Source organism: Pimephales promelas, chromosome 13, assembly GCF_988280905.1.
Source record: "Pimephales promelas chromosome 13, fPimPro1.hap1.1, whole genome shotgun sequence".
Classification (NCBI taxonomy): domain Eukaryota; kingdom Metazoa; phylum Chordata; class Actinopteri; order Cypriniformes; family Leuciscidae; genus Pimephales; species Pimephales promelas.
Window position 1 is genome coordinate 22,712,492 of NC_142781.1, and position 26,923 is coordinate 22,739,414.

The 26,923-nt window shown below is 38.2% G+C and overlaps 2 protein-coding genes across 3 annotated transcripts; one reads left to right on the top strand and one right to left on the bottom strand.

The window, feature by feature from the left end:
- Window positions 1-1,121: 1,121 nt before the first annotated feature.
- susd6 (sushi domain containing 6) lies at window positions 1,122-19,808 on the bottom strand. Of its 2 annotated transcripts, none has more exons than XM_039692175.2 (7): window positions 19,556-19,808; window positions 16,298-16,452; window positions 4,229-4,420; window positions 3,921-4,115; window positions 3,279-3,417; window positions 2,301-2,704; window positions 1,122-1,774 (listed from the first exon to the last, which is right to left on the bottom strand). In XM_039692175.2, exons 2-7 carry the CDS (start codon window positions 16,407-16,409, stop codon window positions 1,749-1,751), a joined length of 1,068 nt encoding a protein of 355 aa, XP_039548109.2. In that variant the 5' UTR covers window positions 16,410-16,452; window positions 19,556-19,808; the 3' UTR covers window positions 1,122-1,748. The 2 variants fall into 2 exon arrangements, with proteins under 2 accessions (XP_039548109.2, XP_039548108.2); XM_039692174.2 differs by having other exon boundaries at window positions 2,301-2,707.
- A 1,955-nt stretch (window positions 19,809-21,763) lies between these two features.
- On the top strand, window positions 21,764-25,052 carry LOC120493728 (acyl-coenzyme A thioesterase 5). The gene is made up of 3 exons (XM_039692520.2): window positions 21,764-23,196; window positions 23,530-23,732; window positions 23,858-25,052. The coding sequence occupies exons 1-3, from the start codon at window positions 22,695-22,697 to the stop codon at window positions 24,446-24,448; spliced, it is 1,296 nt and encodes a 431-aa protein (XP_039548454.2). The 5' UTR covers window positions 21,764-22,694; the 3' UTR covers window positions 24,449-25,052.
- The last annotated feature ends 1,871 nt before the right edge of the window (window positions 25,053-26,923 follow it).

The following is a 26,923-nucleotide window of genomic DNA, read 5'->3' on the forward strand; positions in this document are numbered from 1 at the left end:
CATAGAAAAAAAAAAAAAGTAAGGCCATAAGGAAACTGAAGACAAATTACCATAAAGCCAGTGAGACAGAAGAAATGTGATTACAAAGTGAGAAATGTCAAAAATGTACAAGTTAAGGCAGCAGTAATATTTTGCCTTCAGTTTGCATGAAAAAAATGCAAATACATTTACAAAAATAAGCCAGGAACACAAAACTAAGGATGTGCAGATAAACAAACTGCCCTCTCTCTCCAAAGTCAGACACACACACAATATATATATATATATATATATATTGCATGAACCACACAGGGGATATACACATGAGGTGGCAATGTTCAACGAGGAAGGATGAAAAAATGCAAAACGAAAAGCAGTTCAAATAAAAGATTCATTGGTTTTTCAAATGCCCATTTGCCAAAAGAACATTATGAGTGAGGAACACGGCCATTTTCTTGAGCTGGGTCTAGACAGTGGATTAAAAAAATGCACAACCTATTTAAGATCTGATGGGATATCTGTTGAACTCTCGTCAAATACCATCTTAATAGCAAATGATTTATTAAGAAAACTTAAAAGAAGGTGCTTCTATCTTTGATAGTCATCTTTAAGATGAGAAGCGCCACAGCTGGCTTTGCAAAGCATTCAAATGTAATAATGTAGCATTTAACAAATTAAAAGTGAATTAAACTAGCTTAAATTATATTCCAAATATTATTAGTCTAAGTCAAAGCTAATAAGGTACAGCCCAGCAATGAACTTAGTCCACACCCAACAAAGTCCTCTTGGAAATAGAACTTACAAGTGATTAAAAAAAAAAAAAAAATCATTGAAGTTTTCTTTGCTTGTGAGTGCAACACATAAACATGAGAGTGCTATACTTGCTTTTAAAAGGAAGAAATAAAGTTGAATTATTTCTCTGAAAGTATGTCTCCCTCACTTTGGACAAACAGACATGTGGACAAGGAACATCCATCCTAGTTAAATAACGTTGCGATTAGAAAATGGAGGTATTGAAAAAGTTTCCTATTTTGGGGAGAAGAAGCCTAGATGATACTTCAGCCCTCTTCGAATGACAACAGCTACAGTCACAGGCATCAGAAACCCACACACACACGCACGCACGCAGAGCACAGCACAGGTACTTTTTGACAAATAAAAAGGCAAGCATGTATTTGAATACAGTACAATGCAAATCAGTTCAACCCTGCGTCTCGCACAAGGGAATGTGTCGAGATGGTGCTATGTGTCATGCTTCGATTGTGCCGTGCTCCTGTGTGTAAGCGTGTAGAACGAAACAGAAAATAGAAATTGCACAGAACATGCAGCATCAAAGAGAAAAGGGCCTGGCTTAGCAAATCCTTGAACTCTCCCCTTCGCACGGGGTCACAGTCTTGACGGAGCAGAGGTCCACAACGTAATCTTAATGCATCTGTAATAAGAGAATCCTCGTCATGGCGAGGTAAGCCTGTGAGTGCAACTGATTATTAGCGCACCTGCAAGAAAAGTGTTAAACTCGAGCATTTGCGCATCCCTTTGAGGGGTCGTCCTGTCAAGAGTCCTTCCTGTCAAGAGAGCTGCCAGACTCCATGGGGGCCACGCAGCTTGTAGACCCCAGGGCCGGGCGATTTGTTGGCAGAGGGACAGCTGATGGATCTTATTTACTGCTGCGTTCTGAAGGGTAGGTGTGGGGTAAGTGTTTGGTGAGAAGCTTTAGGGGTTACAGTGCTGGCCAGCGGTGACAGAGAGGGAGAGGGCTGTACTCAGACTCAGGCTTCCTTTAGCAATGGAATATCTGAAGAGAAGACATGAAAAAAAAAAAAAAAAAACGGTCAATGGCATGTAGCAAATTTTTTAGAAATGAGAAAATACTTTTAAAATGCAATCCACACAAAAACAAAAACATGAATACACCTCGTCTATGATGAGTGTGTTTTGAAATAAGAATAAAATTCACTTTAATCGTTTTGAGGAAGCATAACGGCAAAAAGTCTGGTGATACAACTGTTCTGAGATTTTAGTAAAGAAATGGATAAATCTCAAAATATCAAATAATTGAACCTTTTTTTTAATGACACGGCCATGTTAGTTCAGGTAGTGAAATGTTGTTTATTAATCTAAAAAAAGACACGTATTTTAAAATATCAAATTATTTTATAAGATCAGGCTACTTCAGATTGTAAAATATTGTTTAATAATATTAATATCGTAAAATGTTTTTTTTTCCTTCAGAAATTTAAGCCAAAACGCCCATTTCGTCGAGTATCCACACAAATGAAACCACACATCACCTCTACATATAGATTTGCAATTTCACTCACCATCACCATAGTCTTCGCAAGAGGTGACTGAAAGCAAGCTGTGCTGATCGCTGCTCTCGCTGCTTTGCCTGCGGTGCAGAGGCGCAGCGGCACCAGGCTGCTCAGCAGCCCAGGAGCGAGAGGATGAGGAGGATGGAGAAGAGGAAGAGGGCACCTGGTGAACCAATACAGTCTCTGCGTGACACAAGGGTGCAGCAGTCGAGGTGGAGGGGAAACTGTAACTCGTCTGAGCCTGTTCTAGAGGTTCGTTCAAACCCTCCGACATCACGATCTGAACCCGAGACTCAGGAGGTGGCACGGGAGTGCCGCCTGCACCGTACACGGCTTCTTCGTAGGAGGGCAGCGACACCTGAAGGCCCTCCACCATGATGGAGGTAGACTGTCCTGACACACCCTGCTCCCGGCTGCTTTAAAAGAGTGAAGGAGAATAAAAAGTAAGGCTTAAACGGTGTCAAATCCTGACCTGTGGCTTACATCACAGTGGGCTGATTACGCAACAGCAGATTACTGGAACGACAGCGCAGTAGGGGAGGTGCCATATTTGTTTATGTCAAACAACTGGAATTAGGATTGACTCTGCATGCTGCTAAAATTAGTACATATGCAAACACTTTAAGAAGCTGTTTTTTTTTTTAAATGTTCTTAATGCGTTCAGTGGTACCAAAAATGACTGAAAAAGTACCCAAAGTACAAAAATAACATTTAAAAATGTACTATAATAAAATATCAAACTAGTGGCATTAGACCCTTGTTCATCGTCTGTCGTTTAAAGCCTTTTGAAGCAGCACTGAAACTCTCATTTGGACCTTGAACCGTTTGGTTCCCAATGAAGTCCATTATATGGAGAAAAATTCTGGAATGTTTTCATCAAAAACCTTAATTTCTTTTCGACTGAGGAAACAAAGACATGGATATCTTGGATGACACAGGGGTGAGTAAATTATCAGCTACTCCTTTGAGAGGGAGACAGGGCCTTACCGGCTGTGGTGGAAGGACTTGAGTTTGGGCTGAAGCAAAACAAACAGCACCACCAGCAACAGGATGAGGGCCACAGAACTGGCAGTGGAGGCCACGATAGACAGAGCCGGCATGGGCAGCGTAGATTGCTGCTGCTCCCCTGGAAGAGAAACACTGATTCACTGCTGTGCGTAAAGCCAAAAACATAAAAAAAAGGTTTATAATCAGATATAGTTGAAAAGCCCATTTAAACAAGTCTAAGTTGGTTAGCGGGTCAACCATCCATTTAACCTGGTCTGTTTTGAAGGTTTTAGAGGGGTTTGGGGTGATTTCAGCAGTTTGCCGGCCAAACAGAAAAAAAAACCCAGCAAACCACTTTCAGCTGTTTTAGATGCTGTTTTTTGTAACCATGTTGATTGTCTAACAAAAAAATATAGGTGATGTTTAAATTATGCTTTCTGGGACCTAAAACTTCCAATGCTCTACTAAACTCACTTGAACAGCTTGAACTTCTATCCACATTATTATAATTTAATACATTTAAAATGATTCTCAGTTATCAACATTTTCCAAAGAGGAGGAAAACTTCCCATATGTACCACGGTGGCACAATTTCCAAATAGCCGAGCTTGTGGAACAAGCTCCAGCTGCTACGTCACTTACCTTGTACAGGGTGACAGCTGATCTGTAAGGACGTTTTCCACTCTCCATTGTCACAAGTTCTGAACTGGTAACCTCCTTTTAGAATGTAACCCTCTGCACAGAAGTACTCAATCACGGTACCCTGGGTCAGTCTGCGGCACGGCGAGGGGTGGCAGTTATATCCTCCGTTCTCCGGCGCACTCGGTTGTTGACAAACTATTGGAAAAAAGTTTGAGAGTCAGTGCGAAGGAGAGGAACCAGAGCTTTCGTATCCATTTAGAAGTTTGACGTAGTATGACATGCTAAAGAGAGAGTTAAATTAAACATACCATCATTTTTGACACAGCGAGGCAAGTCAGAAGACCAGTGGCCTGAGACGGTGCAGGTGATAATGCTGTAGCCATCCAGCGTGTATCCTGGATCGCAGTTGTACTGCAATAGTGTGCCAACAGGGAAGGAGCCGCGGTTTGTTTCCGTCAGGTTCCCACTGCCATGAGGCACAACTGAGGGTCTGGGACAACCTACAGGGGCAGAAAGAGCAGAGGTTAGCATAAAAATAAATTCAACTCAACTAACTAAATAAATAAATAAAATATAAAAACAAGAGTGCCAACCATTTCAAATTTCCCATTGGCCTGTTCCTGTTATAGTGTCTTTCAATAAGACTGCTATACAGACTAGATAAACTACAGCTATTTAATAATGATAAAACTTATTGATACTTATACAGCCACTTATTGACTGTAAGTATAGGACAACAAATGCTACAATATTAGTTGATAAAAGATCAACAAACAATGAATTTTCGTGACCAACTTCAACATGAGTGAAATTGGGGAACTTTCACCTTCAAGTGATCACACAGATTCCAATTGAAATGACATTTTGCAGGGCAACGTTCTGAAGAAAACAAAAAGTAAGTTAATAAATGACTCTTTACATGGTTGATCATTTCTGTCACTTCCAAGTATGGGAGCTAACATCACATAGACTCAGGCTCAGACCGAAAGCTCTGGTCTAAAAGCGACCTAAAATGGATTTGTACTAACCCTAAAATTCCTAACATATCAAAGAAAAAGGGGACACAAATAGATCTTATTCTCATATTGTCTGGTATTACATCGTCAATTCAACAAAAACTTCACCCATATTACACACAAAATGTCCAGCTTTGAAAAGCATAACAGAATACTACATTTCTGCCCTCGGGCATAATGGCATAAAGCCAGTGGTATCTCTTTCGCTCTCATTTTCTTCATCTTTCTCACACGAGCAAAAAAAAAGAAAAAAAGAAAACATATTTCCTGAGCCTCTGAGCTAGAGCTTTATTCACATAATAGATCACTTGAAACACGTAAACACGTCTATCCCCTCATTACATTTATCCAGCAGAAAGAAGAAAACAACTCAAACAAACAGGGTCTGTTGGAGACCACCTCGATCACTGTGTTCTCTAATCTGAGCTTTTAACATGCTCTTAAGCTGCCATCAGCCGATTATGGACTCAGAGTTCAGACATACAGCTCAAACTCTTCTGATTTGACACCAGAGAAACATTCAGGATATGAACTACAGATGCACAGAATCACAATCCATTATATCAAACGTGCAACATCTGTAAGCAATTGTTTTTTTGTTGGAGTCAGCGATCAGTATTTTAATGCACTTGTCTGAGTGGACCAGCCACACTCAAAGTCGACGTACATTAATGTATGATACAGTATGATAAAAGTATGAAAAAAGTGTTCTGCATCAGCTTAAAATTCTAATTCAAATCTATGTAGAAACAATTACATGTCCCATAAAATGTAAAATAATAAAACATTAAATGAATACATAAATTGTAAAATTATTAAATGTAACTATTGAACCGGTCTAATTGTACTGCTGTATTATACAAGCCACTGTTAAATAATAAGCCACTTGAAACCATGCATTACATGGAGTTTACCATGATTTAGGCACAACAAAGCATTTTACCCATTGGCTATTATAAAATCATTGTACTCAAACGCAGTATCCTTGACGTATCCTTTTATTCCACAAATAAACCTATTACAAAAAATAAACTAATCACAAAATTACCAAATTTGACCAAATATAGCTCACATTAAAGATATATATATTGCAAACCAATGTCAGCTACATTGTTTTGCCTTTGGTTTGATTAAAACTGGATCTTCAAAATTTTTCTTCATTTTTGTCATTTTATTGTTAGTTAATGCGTCACCGAAAGCTAGGATCTATCAAGGGAAAATGTGGAAAGAATCTCAGATTTGCGGAAGAGCGTTTGTAAATGACGGCTGCCCAGACCTGCTATGACAAGTTGGACTGGGCCTTCACAATCTAAAACTGGCTGTACACATGACAATAAGATACCAATCTTAGGAGTACCACATGGGATGGGTCACATGGAATACATATTTCTGTAATGTTTTCAAAATGAAATTCCAATTAACCTGTTTGGCTGGCAGAAGTTTCATTAGAAACCTGGTTAATTTAGTAGTCTACCTTGAACCGCAGATCAAATTTACCACAAAAATGTCCTAAAGTACTCTAACTGGATCCTTTGACCTCCTTCTAAACACCAATAATCTGAATAAAATAGACCTCATTTAGATGAGAAGTTTAGCATTTGGAGTGAGATCCAAACAATGAAACTAAATGTCAAACACATGGTCCTGAACAGCCTTTACCCTCCATCTGTCCATGATGCGGCACCCAGAAGAAAGAAACAAACCCAAGGGATTAACAGCAGAATGAAATTCTAATTATCCTTCATTAGAAATGGCTGTGGTCTAAAAAGCAGATCACATTTCTGACCACTGCAGTGCGCAGCTGCTCATTGAGACCAAAACCCAGCAGTCCAGGCATGGATTAGACCCTGCGGTCTCAAAAAAACACAAATAAAATAAATCCTCCCTGGTAAATATGTTTTGGTTGAAGATCTCCTTATGACATTGGTTGATGTGTTTTTTCAATCTCTATTGTTTCCCCCTCATCTCTCCTAATTCAAATCCCTGAGATCATAAGCAAATAGTCAGTAAATGGTAGAAGGGGGATTTGTTCCTCTGTCCCATTTATGGACTTTGTAGAACCTAAAGAGGGAGGATCTCCCAGAGACTTAACCTAACTAAGAAATGGCTGGTATACTCTTTAAAATCACAACATGATTTATTCAAAAATTTAATTTCACATTGGTAATATCTATTTTTTATTCTCTAGTGACTTAAAATATTTGAAAAATTAAAATGGCCTGAAATTAGAACAAAAACTAGCATACCGGTGTACAACTACACTAAAATAAATTCCCACGGCACCAAACTAAAACTAAAATGAAACACAGTACATTATAAAACTTGAAATCTTACCAATATGATTGCATTAAGTATAAAATAAAACTGTTTTTAAATTATATGTGATAGCAGATTAACTTTGCCGGCCCTAAATACTAAAACTATACTAAATTTAAAATACATACTCAAAAATAAATCAATAAATATAAATAAAAATAAAATAAGTAAAATGTTTCCACCATATGCACACAGCAAAATGGAATCGCTCACATTATCATAGCTAATAAACACAGGTTGGAAAAATACACTATTGTCCAAAAGTACGATTTTTATATATAAATATCTAAAACAGCATTGAAAAGGTATAGCAGAATCTATACTAGCTTGACACATTTCTACCACCATAATGCCCTGCTCCAACCTCACATGGTGATTCATTTATAATATATGTTTGTTCATTGAACTATTGCTTTACAAACCTCCTGAGATATCCACGTGTTTATAGCACTGCAAGTTTGACGTTGTTGACGAAACAAGCACACCACAGCTGCTGAGATATGAGACCCACCCATGACAAAACATGTCTTGAATGGCTCTCAAAGGGCTAATAACAGTATGTGGTTTCCTTGTAAGAAAACGCTGCACGAGAGAGAGAAGGCCGCAAGATACTCGAGTCTCATGTTTCTGTGTACATAACAAGGTTGGGATGACATGAATCTTACTGCAGGCGAGAGGGATAACGAGTTGATATGTGTGAATGTATATGTCTGCGTTTACTGTTCTAACACGTGTTTCCAGCAGATTCAAAGGGTTAAAGGGAAACATAGCACACAGCTGACTCTGAGAGATAAAGCGCACCCACAGACTCTCACGCCCGAGCAGGAAGGGATGTTAGGAAAGAGTTTCAGTGAAAGGGGTGTTATTTATGCAGGGATAGAGGAGAGAGGAATGAGTTTCCACATGCACATGTCTAATAACACAGAAAAAAAGACAGTAGAAACAGACGAACTTGGCTGCTACAACAAAACGAGCCCTGACAAGACATCCAAGTGACTCTCCCTGGATAAACACTGAACGAAACCATAACTGTTCGAGCCTCTAATGTCTGAAATGACAAATTCAATCATATTTTTTGTGTAACACGCATATCTAAAACCATCTCTAAGCACCATAACTTAAATAGTGCTAAGCATTTTCACATTTGACTTCTTTATTCACAGAGACAGTGTAGCATTGACCAACACATTAATATCAATATATAATAATAATTATTATCTAATTTATGAATCGTAAGAGGCCTATAATTATATTCATGTTAAGCAATAAATGGATGTTAATTTGATACCATTAAATAAATAAATATAAAACAAAAATCAATCATTTTAATTGCTACACTGTAAAAAATATTGTTGGTTTAACTTAAAATAAGTTACCTGGTTGCCTTACAATTTTAAGTTGATTGAACTGGAAAAAGTGAGTTAATAAAATGAAGGAGATTGATTTAATCATCAGAAACTCAAAATAATAAGTTATCTGAACTAAATAAATGATTTAAGTTGATTTGACTAAAGAAAAAAATGTTGTGATAACAAATCTTGAAAATATTTATTTACAGTGTACAAGTGAATTTAGGCATCACAGCATTCTAATATACAGTCTGAAAAATGGATATTTAGTTTTGAGGTTGACTAAAGATGACATTTAATGGTGTTAGTATCTTAAAGATTAACTCTAAATGAGAATGCACAGTAAAAACATTTTTTTTAAATGTCTAAAATATTTTCCCATAACTTATACGGTACTGATATATCTTGCTAAAATAATCGATATTAAAAAAAATTAAGTTAAAAAAAATTGAACAAATAACAGCACAATGCATCTCTAAAATATATAGTATCTTTTTATTTGGGACACGTGGACAACAAAGGGGCCTTAAAATGATGCCTGTCTTCTGAGAAACCAAACAAATGCATTAACCAAAGCTCCACGTGTTCTTTATTATGCCCATTTACAGCCCGAGGTCGGCGGCTGACTGATTTAAGCAGCTTGTCCTCACAAACCAAATCGACTAGGAGGGAAAACAGAGAGACAATCTGACAGAAGACACAGAGGAAGACTCTATTGTTCCTCTAGGCTTTGTCACAGTTAAAAGTGGCAGATGGGTGTTTGCACTCTCCTGATTCTATTCGGACAGCTGTGAGCAACTCCTCTTCTGTGCACAGAGAGGGACAAAAAGGAAAAAATAGAAAGCGAGAGGGGGCACCCGGTGGCCCTGCTGTGTCTGCTATCAGCGGATAGCTCTAGACACAGTGCTCTTGTGTTCGGGATCTGCTGTGCCTTGGCTCACCCACTCCAGGAATGCACTCGGCCCACAGCTAATGACAGATTGGAGCCTCTGTGGTGCACGCAAGCGGTCGGAGCAAAAGCTGCTGCCATTCAGCTGCCTGGATCCTGGGCCAGCAGCTGTGCTCAGAGGTGCTGACATCAATTGTGCTGGCTAATGGCTATTAGGAACTTGAGTGCGAAAAGGGCATCTGTTTAAACGTGACTAGGCGACTTAGAGGGTCAATGGTGAATGGCTATCAAACACTGTCCACAAAGACAGATGGTGCAGTTAGTTGCTTTGAAGCAAGGTGGCGATAAAAAAAAAAAATCAAAAGGGTGGAGTGTTGTTTTCTCAGATGGATTTATGTAAATAGTTTCACTTTTTTAATCTCACACCACAGTCACATCACAAGCTAAACCACCAAGGGATCGGTTCCACACGCAACAGATAACTAGTTGCAGCAATTTTACAGCAACTTTAACAGCAACCTTAAATTAATTGGTGCTGGTCAAAAATGTAATTGAAAAAGTTTTGAATGGAAAGTTCGCCTCATGTTTTGATGTCTTATTCACAAAAAGTACCAATTCACTGAAAAGATTAAACTCAAAAGAATGATTTGTTAATGAATCAGACATCCGATTTCCAGATTTCCTGTGAAAAACTAATCGGGTTCTCATCTAGAGTTATCATACAGGTTCAGTGCTGGACTTTGTTATTCTTCTAGTTATTTACCTATTGCAACTAGTAAATTCGAAGTAGAGCCAGACCGATATTATCGGCCGATATCAGGCATTTTCCATAATATCGGTATCGGCAGTTATAATGGCCGATAAATGAATATTTAAAAAATAAAATAAAAAGGGACAAAACATGCTTCACTCATCTCTCCTTGGCCTGTTATATTGAAAATGTATGTTTTACAATTTGCAGTATAATGTTATCTATTGCTAAATTATGGCTCATCATAGAGTAGCTAACCACAAAGCAGGCTAATGTCAATATCATCAGTGGAAGACCGCTAACGTCGTTAACATTAATGAGCTTGGAAACCACAATGAACTTTTTCTGCCTAAATAAAGTGCATTTATAACTAGCTTATCTCTAGTTACAGTCCCTGCATTGTAAAATGTAAGTTATACTTGCGAGGAGTGAACATTTAGACATAGAGAAAAAGTTTCAAACGTATCTTGTGCAGAAAAGTTAGCTTTTCTTTTACACGTGTGTGAAATCCAACAATATTTAATAAAAAAATATATATATCTTGCCGATATATAGCAATATCGTATATTAAGACCCAAAAATATTTGTATCGGTATCGGCCTTCAAAATCCTTTATCGGTCGGGCTCTAATTCGAAGTCTCACACATTTACAAGAAATAGCTTCCACATTGAAAAGTAAGGTAGATACAAGTGTATGAGTTGTATGGAATACTTTTATGCTGCTTTCTGATCTTTTTTTGAAGCTTGAAAGCTTATAAAGTCCCTGTTTGTTTGTTGTAATTATATCGGAAAAAAAGCACCTAGTGGATTCTACAAAATTTCTCTATTATTTTCCACAAAAGTAGACATACGGGTCTCCAAGTGTATACTCCACATTTATGCAACTCTTTAAACGTCTATAGGAAATAATCTAGGCTAATCATCACATGAGGAACGGTCTGTATTTTAGTCACTGACATTTTTACTTCCTCATGACTTACTGTGAATCAGTAACTTTGTCTAATCTGGCTATACAAGGCAAGATGCGGGTTCTGTAAAAATTGAATCACTCTGAGCCAATGCCGCTAGAATGTTGTCATTGAAAGAGGCATGATGAAAATGGGTTTTTATAAAACTGCATGATTTCCCTGATGTGTAATGAAAATTTGAAATATTGATTGCTAGTTACAAAGCTACAATAAAAGTTATTTTTAGATTCGCAATTTCACATAAACAGTTTCGTATTATCCTCTTTCTACAGATGATAAACCAGACTTCAACCTTTAAACTCAGTCATGCCATTGTGTTTGATAAGGGCGTGGGGGGATAATAAACTGAACCAAACACATCTTGTATGAGATTAAGATATACACTCACCTAAAGGATTATTAGGAACACCTGTTCAATTTCTCATGAATACAATTATCTAATCAACCAATTACATGGCAGTTGCTTCAATGCATTTAGGGGTGTGGTCCTGGTCAAGACAATCTCCTGAACTCAAAACTAAATGTCAAAATGGGAAAGAAAGGTGATTTAAGCATGAGATGGTTGTTGGTGCCAGACGGGCCAGTCCGAGTATTTCACAATCTGCTCAGTTACTGGGATTCTCACGCACAACCATTTCTAGGGTTTACAAAGAATGGTGTGAAAAGGGAAAAACATCCAGTATGCAGCAGTCCTGTGGGCAAAAATGACTTGTTGATACTAGAGGTCAGAGGAGAACGGGCCGAAGCTGAAAGAAGAGTAACTTTGACTGAAATAACCACTCGTTACAACCGAGATATGCAGCAAAGCATTTGTGAAGCCACAACACGCACAAACTTGAGGTGGATGGGCTACAACAGCAGAAGACCCCACCGGGTGCCACTCATCTCCACTACAAATAAATACTGTGTATACATAAATCTCTGACCCATCGTTGTCTTCATCGTCTAATTTTCTGTCGCTCTGTCTACATACATCATCTGGTATCATTGAAGCGATTGGCTATGAGCTACATACAGGCACATTTGATAGACATTCGTAACACCCAATAATACGGCTCTGGGCATTCATAAACCACGCCTCAAATAAAGGAAGTGAACATGTGGTTTCCAGACCGTGGTCTGGCGTACGTGGTCTGGTGTTAGCCAGGCTAACAGTGAAAGGTAACGCTTCCGAAATCTCTGTGTAAACAATGAGTGACGCACACGCGCGAGAGATCACTTCCGGCGATGGCGTCGACCGAAGCGTCCGCACCCTCAGATCACTTTGATGTGTCTGTGGTTGCAAGAGGTAAAAACGATATAAATAATGTTCGTTTTCTCACACAAACCACTCGTTTCGTGTCTTAGGCCATCAATTTGTACTTACATTTACAAGTCCTTAAATCATTTGGGCTTCTCTGTGCATGCTCTTTGAGGTGGTGACCATAGACCTCCATTATATGACAAGACAGACGGTTTTACCTAAAAATATCAAAATTGAAACTACTGCGGAAACAAAGACACCTACATCTTGGATGCCCTTGAGGTAAGCTAAAACATATCAAAAATTAATTTTAAAGTGAACTATCCCTTTAAGAGAAGCACTATCCCTTTCGTTTTTTGTTTTCATGATCGATCATCGATGTTAAGTTCAAGTGCCCATCTCTAGTCCACAATACAGCGTTCATCGAGAAATTACAAATGGCGCTTCAATGACAGGCACTGAATTGAAGGTACAAAACTGCTATTTTTCCACAATAAACACAAGAGACACAAACCCTATGATTCATATCATTCCTAAACCAAAATGATCTGACACCCACACAAACAACACTCTAAAACATTTTATATAAAATTGAGGGACTGTACAACACCTGCTAAACCTGTGCTACTAACAACAAGCTTTGAGGGGAAAAATAAAACGTAGCTGGAGAGGGAAAGCAGACATTTACGGTTTCACGTAGATTTCCAAAGAAGAAGAATCAGGTCAGCCTTGCAACACTTTTAAAGTTGCACTACAAAGTGATTGAACCGAAACTTAGAGAACATGAAGTGTATGATCACAGTTCTCATTTTATTTTCACATAATGTGCTTTAATCAAATTAACATCACTTATATCGGGAAATTTACCATTGGGTAATGATGGTTAAAAAACAATGTGCAGTCATCTCAAACCCACACAAACCACATCCTGAAGCATAAGAATGCTGCTTCTGCATTTTGTTTTGGAAATAAATAAAACCTTTATCTAACAAGGATGCATTAAATTGATCAGCAGCACAACATTGATAATTTCATGATGATTTCTGAAGGATCATGCAACACGGAAGACTGGAGTAATGGCTGCTGAAAATTCAGCTTTGCCATCAAAAGAATAAATTACATTATAAAATATTATTTTTTAATAATAATATATGAATCATCAGGTTTATGTATGCTAGCTCACGATGCCAGCACCTCATCCAATGCCTTTCAGGTCATAATGGTTTGAAAACAGTCTTTGCATGTGGGGAGAAGTAACACTTGCTAACATATGGAAGTGTTACAGTGATAAATTAGAGTAAGAAGTGAGTAACATGGGAAATTCCTGTAGTTCACAACGTGCCTAGTGCTAAAAACAGAGCGACGTCAGCTGTGTGCCTTTAGGGAGCTGATTTTCTTTCTCACACTCTGAAATAATGTGGGCTATGTCAAGCTCCAGAAACCCTAAGATCAGCCCCTGAGAACAGCAAGGTTTAGTTTTTTTGTTGTTGCCTTCCTGTGCTACTTCCTCTTGTTTGTTACTGTTAGACACACATGTGAATGAAAGCGATGCAATCGAGCCTTTTAAAAAGAATAATTTCATACAACATAATTTCAAAAAGTGAACCCACCGTGAGTGACACAAAGAAAACCAACGCATGCAAAATCTGATGTTAAATTAGGTTTTTATTGTTTTTCACTCCAAAATAATATATTACATTTAAAATGTAAAATCAACATCATCACAGTAATTTAAATGTAGCTTTTGTAAAAATATAAAGAAAAGAAAAATGTAAATGACGACTAGTATTTCCAAGTGGACTGGCTGCACCAGTATCGTTTAATCGACTAGTCGAATAGTCTCGCTCTCGCACATCCCTAGTCTTGACATTGACATTGATGACCTGCCAATCAAGCTACATGGCCAAAAGTATAAGCAGACCTATGGGGATTTGCACATCCGATTCAGGTTTCTCTTTCATCACTCAGAAGCCTTATAATATGCTTCCTTCAGCATGTTCTACAACAGACCAATACAGATCCAAGGTCTAGGACTTCCTGTGAGAGGTCAATTTCATGCATTTACGCCCATTAAGACCTAAAGATTTTACCTATTATGTCCATTTTTACAAGATGTACTATAAGTCTCAGGTTTTCCCAGAATGAGTCTGTGCAGTTTCAGCTCTATTACCCCATGGATCCATCTACCCCATGGATCATTTATTTTACCAATCTATAAATGTCCTTTTTTATTCTTCTCTGATTTATGGGGAAAATAGTGGATGGATTTTTACCACAGTATGGTGATTATGTACACAACTAAATTAAGTTCAAAAACACTGTAAAAGCGATTTTTGCATAATAGGTCCCCTTTAAATAATTAGTTTTATTTACTATTTCTTTTCAACATCCACATTTTTTTTAGCTTAAATTACCCATTTCACCTTTAAAAATACTGAAGAGATGAACCGAACAAACGTGGATATTTGAGTGGATGAAAGGAAAAGCAGCCAAGAATATGGCACAATATCATCAACAGACTTTCATCGGATGACCTTGAAAAATCCACCCTTCTGCCCGCTGCTCGGTCTGTGGGAAGGCTAAACACGTAGCTTTCAGCCGATGTACCTAGATTCATGCCAAACACGTGCGAGCAGCCATACATCCATGCACACACACACACACACACACTACTTGGGATCACTTGGGACACTTTTGTCCCTGGCTCGACTTTGTGGTGCTGAATCAATATGGGAATGTGGCCACATGGGATCAGTGGTCCAGTCCAATCCCACCATCCCTCAATCTCTCCATCTCCAAATGCAACGCTCTCAATGACTCACATATTACATAAGGCAAGAGACACTCATTTGCTCATTGAGCCCCGTTCACATGTTGTTAAGGGGAAATAGTGCAGATGCCGTGTGGTTTTGGAAACAGAGTTATAGGCTATTCAGACTGGACTAGTTTTCCAAACGACGCTTCAGTTACAATTATTAACACAGAGCGGTTTTGATTTCAAATATCGATTCAGGTGGATTGGGTTGATACTTAGTATATGCAGTGCCCTCGATAAATATTGGCACCCTTGGTAAATATGAGCAAAAGCGGCTGCAAACTTCAAAAGGGACCTGGTTCTATGGTCTGATGAAACTAAAAAAAGAGCTTTTTGAGTTAAAGAATAACTTAGGCTTTGTAAAACACACACACGTGCCCAAGTGACTAAGGTCACAGATACACACCTCAGTCTTTATAACAACACATCGACTGCCTGTCAACATGGACATCTGTCTTAGTTCTCAGGCCAAATCTGCCATGTTGAACATGATATAGAGGTATTTTAGTGAGGGAGACTCTGGATGAGACTCTCACGGACAGGGGTAACAGACGTACACACACCCTCAGTGGAGAGAAAGAAAGAGAGTGAGTGTGTGCCCAGCCCCCACAAACACCTCCCAGATGCTCGACTGAAAACAAAGAAATGATGCTCATTTTATTCCATCCGGTAGCTTAAGTCCAACGGTTATTTCTGTTATCAAAGCACTGACAGCGCTAAAAACTAAAGAACAAAAGCTTTTGTCTTTGACGTCAAGAATCATGGATGCCAACAGACAAACCCGCCGCACTGTAAACCATTTGTGACTCATAATTATGCAGAAACTGAAATTCAATTTAATACATTGAAAAACCTCCATTCCCGCAAGTTACTTTACATATTTCATTATCTAAGGACATATTACTTCCTACGAAATAATTCAATAAGGCAGCTGTCGGCATCTTAATTAATGTTTAAAGAGTGTGAGAGCGAACAGCGGTGAAAGGTCGAGGTGTACAAGTTTGGAGGAGGTTTTTGTGAATAATCTTACCTGAAGCTTGGCCTGTGGGGAACATGCCGAGGAGAAGGAGCAGCAGGGATTTGGCGGCCACCCTGTGAGCGAGCGAGGCTCTCGTCTCACACGCTACCATTCCATTGCACATCTTTCAGCACTGCTTGTGCAGCAAGAGTCCTCTCCGGCTGAACCTGATGACACAAACACACACTTATTACTACAGGGAGATCAATGGTTAGTGTAGTAAATGCAAAACCCTAATAGGTCCTTTACCACTCTCACCACTCATGTAGGGGTTGGCAATATGACCAAAATCAAGATATCATTCACGATATAGCCTAGTTATTTTTGCTTTGAATACGTTTTTATGACATAACATTTTAAATCAACAAAATACAGAAAAGATGCTGCAGGAAATCCATGTGGTATGGTGTCGTTTACATATTTAGCCTATATGCACTTAGGGAAAAAACAAGAGCACAGCCATCACACAAATGAGAGCAGGTGCAGGAGTTGCTAAAAGCACAAGCCATTTGTCAGCATTCCTCCAAAAGAAGATACATGTGTGTGTGCAGATTAAATTAAAAAACACGGGGTGCTCGAGTCTGAGAAACAAACAGGATGCTGAAGGTGCAGCTACAGCCAATCTGCCACCGCCGCCACACCTTTCCCCTCATAGCTCGGGAGAAGCACTAGGGTGTCCAAGGAGCACAAGGAGTGTGACGCACATCCCACTGGCAGACAAGAGCTTGCCTGCTGTCTCGTGTACCAAACAGACTGGTGCAATAGAACATTCTGCAACAAAATGCTCAGTGCCAACATGATCCCAGAGTGGGAAAGCAGCAAATCAGCCTGGATTCAGTAAAAGTGACTAAGGTGACCCGAGTAAGCGTAATATCGTAAAAACACAAATACCCAAAAACGACTGCTGTAAATATTGTAAAATACAGATAAATGACCGTCTCACAAGCTGTTGAAGAACCAAACTTGTACAAAATGCAGAGAAAAATGGATTTACTGATGGATTGTAACTCTAGTAGATATTGACACGACGCAAGAAACCAGTTGACGCAAACACAAAAGACTACAATGGTTTGAGATTTTCGAGCTGTCGTCATCGTGTAAAGCCCACCCCAACGTTTCTGATTGGTGCCGCGATTTCGACGGATTGGAAATGGGCTTGGATGAGCTCTTTGCCAGACTAACTTTCAGAGCAAATATAAATTTCCCGGAAGTTGTCTGGGTTTTTCCAGGCTGTTTTAGGACCCATTTATGGACATTTTGAAGTATCAACATTTTAATGGAATTTACTTTCACTAAAGGAAACGAAATCCCTCAGGTTTTAATAAAAATGTCTTAATTTGTGTTTGAGGAGAAGAACAAACATCTTATGGGTTTGGAACAACATGAGGAACAGGAGCTATCCCTTTAAAATATCAATTTTATGTGATTTTTAATTATTTGTTTTTGAAAGCATTTCTATACCACTTTTTGGTAAAGTTTAACCACATTAGAAAGCCATAATCCTATCACACTACTAGTCACTTTCCTTTGAAGCAAACAACAAATCCGGCCAGAAGCCAAATATAACGTGGCACCACAGTTCCTGGTTCATCATACCAGAGCTGCCTTCAGGTTCAAACATAAAAGGGTTTAAGCAAGAAATATCGAAATACAGAGCCCTTCCAGGGAGTATAGAACAAGATGGGAGAAAGAAAGGGAGAAATACATACATAGCTGGGAATATTGAGATTCAATCAGGCAAAAAGGGTCCAGGTTGCATGACAGTAAAGAAAAGGCCTTTTGTTTAGTATATTATGGCTCACAGTCACACAGTTCCTTTTTTACACCTTTGCATATGAAAAGCAATGAGGAAGAGGTGGTCATCCATAGGGATCTAAGAGTTTGTGCAGGGAAGTTTTTCAAAGCAACAATTAAATTTGTCCACATGATATCATATTGAAACAACATCTTGATCAAGTTTCAACATGAAGCTTCACATTTACGTCAAGACATGCCACTGCAAAAAGCACAGTAAAGTTGTAGTTGGGTTACAAGTGGTGCAAAAACAAAGCAACAACCAATGCATGCTGGCGGAAAATTAGAGATACCAGGCAATTTGTCGTGGGCGGATGACACTAATCTGGTTTACACTACTATATCGCCTCACTAGAAAAGCTAGCAGCACACCTTTATTAAAAAATACATTAAAATGGCCAGGAATTTGAAGAGATACCGTAGGGACACGGTAACATAGTTGTTCTAAATAAGCCCCAGTATGTGCGGGCTTTAAGTCACACGCGTCGACACGTGCAACTGTACCGAGAACAGAACAAGTACAACAAAGAGAACAGATCGCGCCCTGCTCTTCAAATACTGTGAACAGAATAATATTAACCTATACAATCAAACAAAAAAGTACGAATCACTAATGGTCACGATTAGGTTTCATAAAATAATTAACTTTGGGGTTGTTTCTAACTTTTCGAACACAAGTTTTTAAAGTCCTCCTGTAATGTGAACACTTTACGGTAACGTTACAGCACTTTGTGCATGTGCGCGTGCACGCGTATGTGTTTCCGCGTGTAGGAGTTCAATATTTCGACATGTCCATTTTGCGACGGCTCGAAAAAACAGAATGTATATTATAGTTACATATTGACAAACTCCCTAGATATTCACACGACGCAAGAAACCGGTGGACGCAAGCACAAAAGACTACAACGATATTCCAGGTCCGTTGGTGACCATAATAATACTGTAACACATTGACAACTATTCATGCCAATGTATCGAAAACAAAAACAGCCGTTAAATAATTCACTTACAACAGATATTTAACAGTCTAGTAAAGTAAAATGGCAGCCTATGGCTAACAACAGGCTTTGTCCGCATCGCCGGACTGGCGACTTTAGTAATCGCGTTATGACACACTAATTAACAGCCACATTTCCAATTGAAACTCACAAGATAATGACATAAGGACAGTGTGATTAGCTTAAAAAACAAATAACGTTACACGTCATGATCTTTAACAAAACAGATCGCTGTGATCGGAACAGTGCTTTTGATTGGATTAGGATTCAATAGCGAGCTATTAAAGTACTATCATCAATCAATATCTTACCGACCTTCTATTTCTATATTCAAGTACATAGACTGAATCATTTGACTATCGATATATCTGTTAGCTTTATAGTGATTCAGACCCGGCTAAAGACTCCGAGTGGCTAACCGTGTTAGCTCTGCTAACTAACCTTCACAGCGCAAAAAAACAAACAAAACAGATCTTACCAGTGAATACCCTCCTCTTTAAAACCAGTATTGGGTCACCATGGAGCTGCGTCTAATAGATGGAAATCCCAGGGTTACTGTAAACGCTGTATACGCTGGTATGGAATATATTCTGAGATTCTGACGGCCCTTTACGATATGAACATCCGTCTACGGAGAAGGTTGAGAGCAGCCAGCCAGCGGGGCCAGATCGGAGTACCTCCTCCCAACAGTAGGAAAGGGTTTCGAGCTCCACCAGTGGCCTCGCTCTCACACCGTCTCCATGACGACCATGGCGAACTGTACGCGAGAGGGGCGGGGCTTAGTCTGCTAGTTCACGAAAAATCAGCTGTAACTTGGAGGAGGATCCCCCGATGGGTCTGGTGGTAGGTAGGTTTAGCAATATAAACGCACTGAAGTGCATTTGCTCTCTTCTAACATCTCGAGTTGCTAATTTTCATAAATAAAATGTAATTCTGGCTTCACAATTTATAATAAAGATGATTTTAGTTAATTTAGATAGAATTTGAATATTTGGATAAGTAACGTGGTCAGAGGTGGAAAGTAACGAATTTACTCGCGTTACGTAGTTGAGTAGTTTTTTGTGTTTCTTTTTAAAGAAGTTTTTAAAATATGTAATTTTAAATTTCGTTATGTTTGTATTGTACTTCTTGAAATCATATCCGTTACTGAGTAAAAAATAAGGAGAAGAAAGCAAAGCGCTCGGCTCGAATTCTTATGAAGCGAATGGCCTGTATGAAATTTCTTTGTAGGAAAATGCGTGGTTGTCCTTGAGGATAGATATCCTAATAAAAAAAAAAACATTAATGTTCTAAATGAAATACATTTCATAAGACAATGTTATTAGATTTATTAGATTAGATTTTTAGACCAGTACTTTTACTTGTACTTAGCCTAAGTAAAATTTTATTGAAGTAGCCTAGTAGTAGGCTACTTTTACTTGAGTAGAATATTGTATTACTCTTTCCATCTCTGAATGTGGCAAGCAACAGGATCAGATTTAATTTACTCAATTTATTACTAGGGCAGCAACAAAGAAGAGTATAAGAGACATTTGAACATGTATACATTGTACATTGTATGAAAATGAAAGATGAGTTTTGCTCATAAAATTGCAGGAAAAATGAATCCAAGACATGTCATTGAAAAAACTGTTGGCAAGAAAACAAAGATGAGGTGTTGCAATATATAGAAGCAACAAGGTTATATTTGAGAATATAATTAGGTAACTAACTAAGGAATCTTTTTTTCCCCCTAATTTAGAAAGAGTAGTTCTTTCCGCATAGTGGTACCTTACAGGTATGGTGACATCACTTTGTAGACAAAATGCAGAAACGAGTTAGCCTTTTAACACTGGTTCCATCTCCCTAAGTCAATGGGTTTTTTTTAAATGGGGTTTTGGTTAAATGGCTGAAGGTCTGTGGTGAACACAAGCTCAAGACACCTTCACGTTTTATTCTATGACATAAAATACACCAATAATATTACCACACTGAAGCTGTTACGTGTCTTGAAAAAGGCTGTTGTTAACAAATGGCACATTTTTTTTTGTCTAATCAATAAACATTATATTTTAACCAGTTATTAAATGCTTGAAGAAAAGAAACAAATGGCTAAAGTCTGTCGAGGAGATTAAACGTCATCACACCTAACAGGTCAGCTCAGTCCGCTTTTAGACAGTACTGGTTTTTACAGCATTATAGTTGATTGTGCCCTTACAAACTAATCTAACTCAAACGTTCTGGGAAAATGTTTGTAGATAAAAACTGAAAGAGTTGTCTGAACCTTGTCTGGTGGTGACGTTGATGGCCATGGGATTGTGGTGTAGTTTGTTTATTTTCTAGCTTTTTACTTCTGGCGACTGAATTTAAGGTTGTGTTCATCGGTGATTATTATCTTGATAGACAAAACGTGTAAGTATCATAAACTTTTGTTGATCACAGAGCTTTTTTAGCGCTAATCCAAAAGCATGTGTGGTAAAATTCTATTGGTTTGGTTTTTCTTGAGGGAACCAGTGTGATGTTAACTGCCAGTTAGCCTACAAATCGATGTCATTATTGGTCATTATCATACCTGCACGGCTGCACCCCTCTATTTCTGTAACTGCAGTAGTTGCTGTATGCAATTATTGTTGTAATTGCTGTAACCCACATAAAGATAAATTGGTGGCGGTAATGCACCTAAAAGCTGTGTTGCCAACTTCCAATAAACAAAGAAGAAGAAGAAGAAGAAGAAGAAGAAGAAGAAGAGGTCAGCAACTACACATTACTGCAGTAATAATCACACAGAAGTACAACCAATGAGATCAGTCATTTGTACAGACTCCCTTTCATATAAACAGCAAGACAAGATATAATAGTTGAAGTGATGTAGCGTCAGACAATCTGGACTTAGAGTAAACCTCTTGTGGGTACCAATCACAGGGTGTGAAAGGAAATGAAGAGGCAGACCATATGGCTAAACGGGCTTCAAAAGATTTACAAATTGACATTAAAGTGTCAAAGAGTACAGCAGAAGTAAAAAGGTTAAATAAGAAAGAAATGGCAGAAGGAGTGGGTTAGTTGAACAAAAGGTAGACACTTTCATCACATCCAAGAAAAAGTAGGTCTAAAAAAGAAAATTTGGAAACAGGAAAGATGCCGTTTTAATCTCAAGAATGCATATTGGACATTGTTGGTGGGGAAGCATGAAACTGAAAACTGAGACAAATGTGGTCAAGCGCAGGATCACTACCCTTACTTATAGAGTGTGATGCATATGAAAGAGCAAGATTTCAACTAATTCAAGTGTAGGATATTTTGCAATAAATAATTTGTCACTTCAGGTTCCGTTAGGAAATGGCCCAAAACAATCAAGAATATTTCATGAATTATTTCTTAATTTTTTATGTATTTAATTATTTTCTTAAAAGAAACTAGACTTATCAATGGAATTTAAGATATCGCTGAATTAACCCCCCTCCCAGTCCCATCCCATTTTCATTGGTCTTATTGTTTACCAACTTCCCAACCATTATGCGCTCCACCACACACTCCTCTCCAGTAGGTGACGGAAATGCAACATAAGTTGGTTGGACTTTGACCACCGCCGTTAAACACCAGAAGAAGAAGAATAAGAAGAAACAAAAAAACGACATATTATGTTGAAGTTTGCTGTTACCCATTTCGCAAGAAATACTCTGGCAAAAATGCATTACAGCTCGGGGGTCAGCATTAGGCTTTTGCCCAGTAATAAGTGCTCTTTTGAAGACCCAGTGCACGTGACCGTGAGTGGCTTAAATCCCCAACAACGCGTGGTCCTGCGCTCTAAAATCACCGATGAAAAGGGACTTGTTTTCAAGGCTTCAGCCACCTACCAAGCAGACAACAGTGGTCAAGTTGACCTGAACCGCGACTCTTCTCTTGGTGGCAGCTTTACCGGGGTTGAACCAATGGGCTTATTCTGGGCACTAAAAGCAGACGTCGTAAGCAGCAAATTTGCATTAACAGACGTGACACGCACTCAACTCGTTGACCTTGAGTGTGTCAGTGACGATAAAGTCATCGCTAAAGTAACAAACGAGAGACACTGCATTGCCGATGGTATCCGGAGAATTCCTGTAACTGAAGGCAGGATCAGAGGAGCTCTTTTTATGCCACCTGGTCAGTTATTGTAAGCTGTAATAACTTCTGTCTTAAAGACTAGTTTGTAAGGCACTCCATATAGCATTGGTTCTCAACCAGGAGGCCGCAGTATTATTTATATTTAAAACATATTTAAATGTTTTAGATAAACTCGTACTCACTCAGTCGACTGAGATGCGAAAGTTTTTGCCCATATTCTGTTTTGTAGCAGCGCCTTGTGGTGAAAATGGAGAAGTGCAGTGTAACACTATTGCTTGACTATTGAAGAGGTCTTCAATTGTCAATCACAAATTCTTGCTGGCCATTATTATTTTAATCAAGCCTGTCAAATCTGATTTTCTAACTTTTCAGGTAAAGGACCATTTCCTGGTATTTTGGATACCAATGTGCTAACAGGACCTCCATTTGAGTTGAGGGCAGCTCTGCTGGCAAAAAGAGGATTTGCTGTTTTAGCCTTAGCTTTCCATGGATACCAAGATTTACCCAAAAAAGTTGACAAATTTCACCTCGAGTATTTTGAAGAAGGTATAGATTTCTTGCGACAACAGCCAGAGGTTAGTGTAAAACCGTTAATGCACATTCCTTATTGTTCTTATAATCTCTAAATAAAAAAAAGCTAATTACAAAGATGGGTTTATAAGAATCACAAATTCAATTCCAGCACATTTTTTTTTCAAAGGTCAAAGATAAAAAAATTGGTCTACTGTCCATATCAAAGAGTGGAGATCTCGCTTTGTCAATGGCAACATTCCTACCTGGTATATCGGCCACTGTTTGTGTCAATGGATGCAATGCCAATACTTTGATACCGATCTGCTACAAAGACATCTGTGTTCCACCCCTCATGTTTGACGTAAAGAGATCAAAAATGACACCATTGGGCTTTTTGGATGTTGGGGATTGCATGAATGACCCGATGTCCAAAGAAGGCCTTCCTAGCGTTATTCCCATTGAGCGTGCCTCTGCTCAATTCATGTTTATAGTGTCAGAAGCTGACAGGAATTGGCAAAGTGTCTATTATGCAAAACTTGCATGCGACAGACTCAAAGCACATGGGAAAAATAACTACGAGCTGGTGAAGTATGAAAAAGCGGGTCACTTTATTGAGGTGCCTTATATGCCCTTTTGTCTCGCTTATTTTCATGCTGCAGCTAACCATGTGGTTTTCTTTGGTGGGGAACCCAAGGCTCATTCAGAAGCACAGTGTGACGCATGGCCGAGGATTGTGAATTTTTTTCAAAAAACACTTAGCTGTAACACTATGCTGTAAGAAAAAGGGCATTTACAGTACATAATAGTAGTCATAACATCCAGTTATAATGTTGACTTGCATTTCTAATCTAGATATCAAGTATTAAAAAAATCATTTTAGTGATAATGGTTGATTATATGCTTCTAAATCTATTGATGTTTATACATATTATAATATAATATTATCAACGTTGAATGAAAACAATTATGCTGCTAAAATGTTTTTTATAACAATTAAATGTGTTACTGTCACTATTTAAACCATCCTTACTGAACAAAAATATTATTTTCTTGTTTTCAAAAAACAGTAATGAACTTTACTGATATGCCATTTTTTTAATTATATCTTAATTATATATATTATATTTTAATAACATCACCATACTAGGTCCAATTTATGGTACAGCCCCTGGTGCCTTCATTTCAAAGAACCCTTGATTACATCTTTAGCCTTAGTAGAGGTAAAAGGAGGTTTTCTTCCTCTTCAGTACTAGGCTTGTTTGAGATGAGCAAAATCTGCGCAGAAAGTGTATCCCCGGTCGCGGGAGCGCGCTCGCATTCAGCAGGAGGTGTGTCATTGCTTTGTCCAAGGTGAATTAAACTATAACACGTGAATTGTTTAAGTTATCGTTTTACTGTTGTTGTTTTTTTTAATCGACGAGGTTTAGCAAAGACAGATATCACGTGGCCCATCACAAACAAATTATTTTATTCTTCTGTGGGCAAACGCTCGAGCTTCATGCACGGAATGAACTTCATGCCCCCCCCCCCCCCCCCCCCCATACGGATACAGATTTTTTCAGACCGTATTTTCGACCTGCCAAAATATGTATCCCCCCTAAAATCTACATATGATGGCCTATCATTAAGTGTTTTATTTTGTGAATACTGTACATCATGTCTAATAAGAGCAGTGAATATGAACACATTTCTTTTTTCCTGACAAAAGTTATAGTGGGATACAGATTTTTTCAGACCGTATTTTCGACCTGCCAAAATATGTATCCCCCCTAAAATCTACAGATGATGGCCTATCATTAAGTGTTTTATTTTGTGAATACTGTACATCATGTCTAATAACAGCAGTGAATATGAACACATTTCTTTTTTCCTGACAAAAGTTATAGTGGGATACAGATTTTTTCAGACCGTATTTTCGACCTGCCAAAATATGTATCCCCCCCTAAAATCTACAGATGATGGCCTATCATTAAGTGTTTTATTTTGTGAATACTGTTCAAATATGTCTAATAACAGCATTGAATATGGACACTTCTTGTTTCCTGACAAAAGTTATAGTGGGATACAGATTTTTTCAGACCGTATCGACCTGCCAAAATATGTATCCCCCCCTAAAATCTACAGATGATGGCCTATCATTAAGTGTTTTATTTTGTGAATACTGTACATCATGTCTAATAACAGCAGTGAATATGAACACATTTCTTTTTTCCTGACAAAAGTTATAGTGGGATACAGATTTTTTCAGACCGTATTTTCGACCTGCCAAAATATGTATCCCCCCCTAAAATCTACAGATGATGGCCTATCATTAAGTGTTTTATTTTGTGAATACTGTACATCATGTCTAATAACAGCAGTGAATATGGACACATTTCTTGTTTCCTGACAAGTTATAGTGGGATACAGATTTTTTCAGACCGTATTGACCTGCCAAAATATGTATCCCCCCTAAAATCTTCAGATTTGATAAAACATATCAAAAATTAAATTCAAAGTGAACTATCCCTTTAATAGTTTCTTTGGGAAGATGCCAGAATACTTGCTTGCAAGTAGAGCTAATGGCTCCCGTTGACTGTTGGCCTGTTAAATGTTCAGCCAGTTCATTCATAATTGAATGTTTTCCTACATCAGTGATATTAACTGCAGTTTCACTAATATTGTTGATATTAAAGTAATAAAATAATTTTTCAAAGATTCCATTGTTGTTTTGTTTTTGTATTGTTTAAGTGTTTATTGCATAATCTATGCATACATCTAGCATGTATTCTGTTCTAGGTAGTGTAACAGTTTTATAGCTATGAGTAGTCTATTGCCATTTATTTTCTTCAATTGTACTGTAATGTGCTAGAATTAGTCTGGCAAATGGGTTAATTTGACCCAGCATTTGGGTACACTATATAACAAATATGTAGTTGAATCAACCCAGAATTGTAATTAATTTGACCCAGCATTTGGGTACGCTATATAACAAATTTGTAGTTAAATCAACCCAGAATTTTGTTTAATTTGACCCAGCATTTGAGTAGAAATGAACAACTCATCTGTTGGGTTAAAAATGACCGACCCATCTTGCTGGGTCAAATTAACTACTGTTGGGCTGGTGCAATATTGATCCAGCGGTTGGGTTATAAAACAAACCAAGTTGGGTTATTTTTAACCCATCATTTTTTAGAGTGAAGCGAATGGCCTGTATGAAATTACTTTGTAGGAAAATGCGTGGTTGTCCTTGAGGATAGATATCCTAATAAAA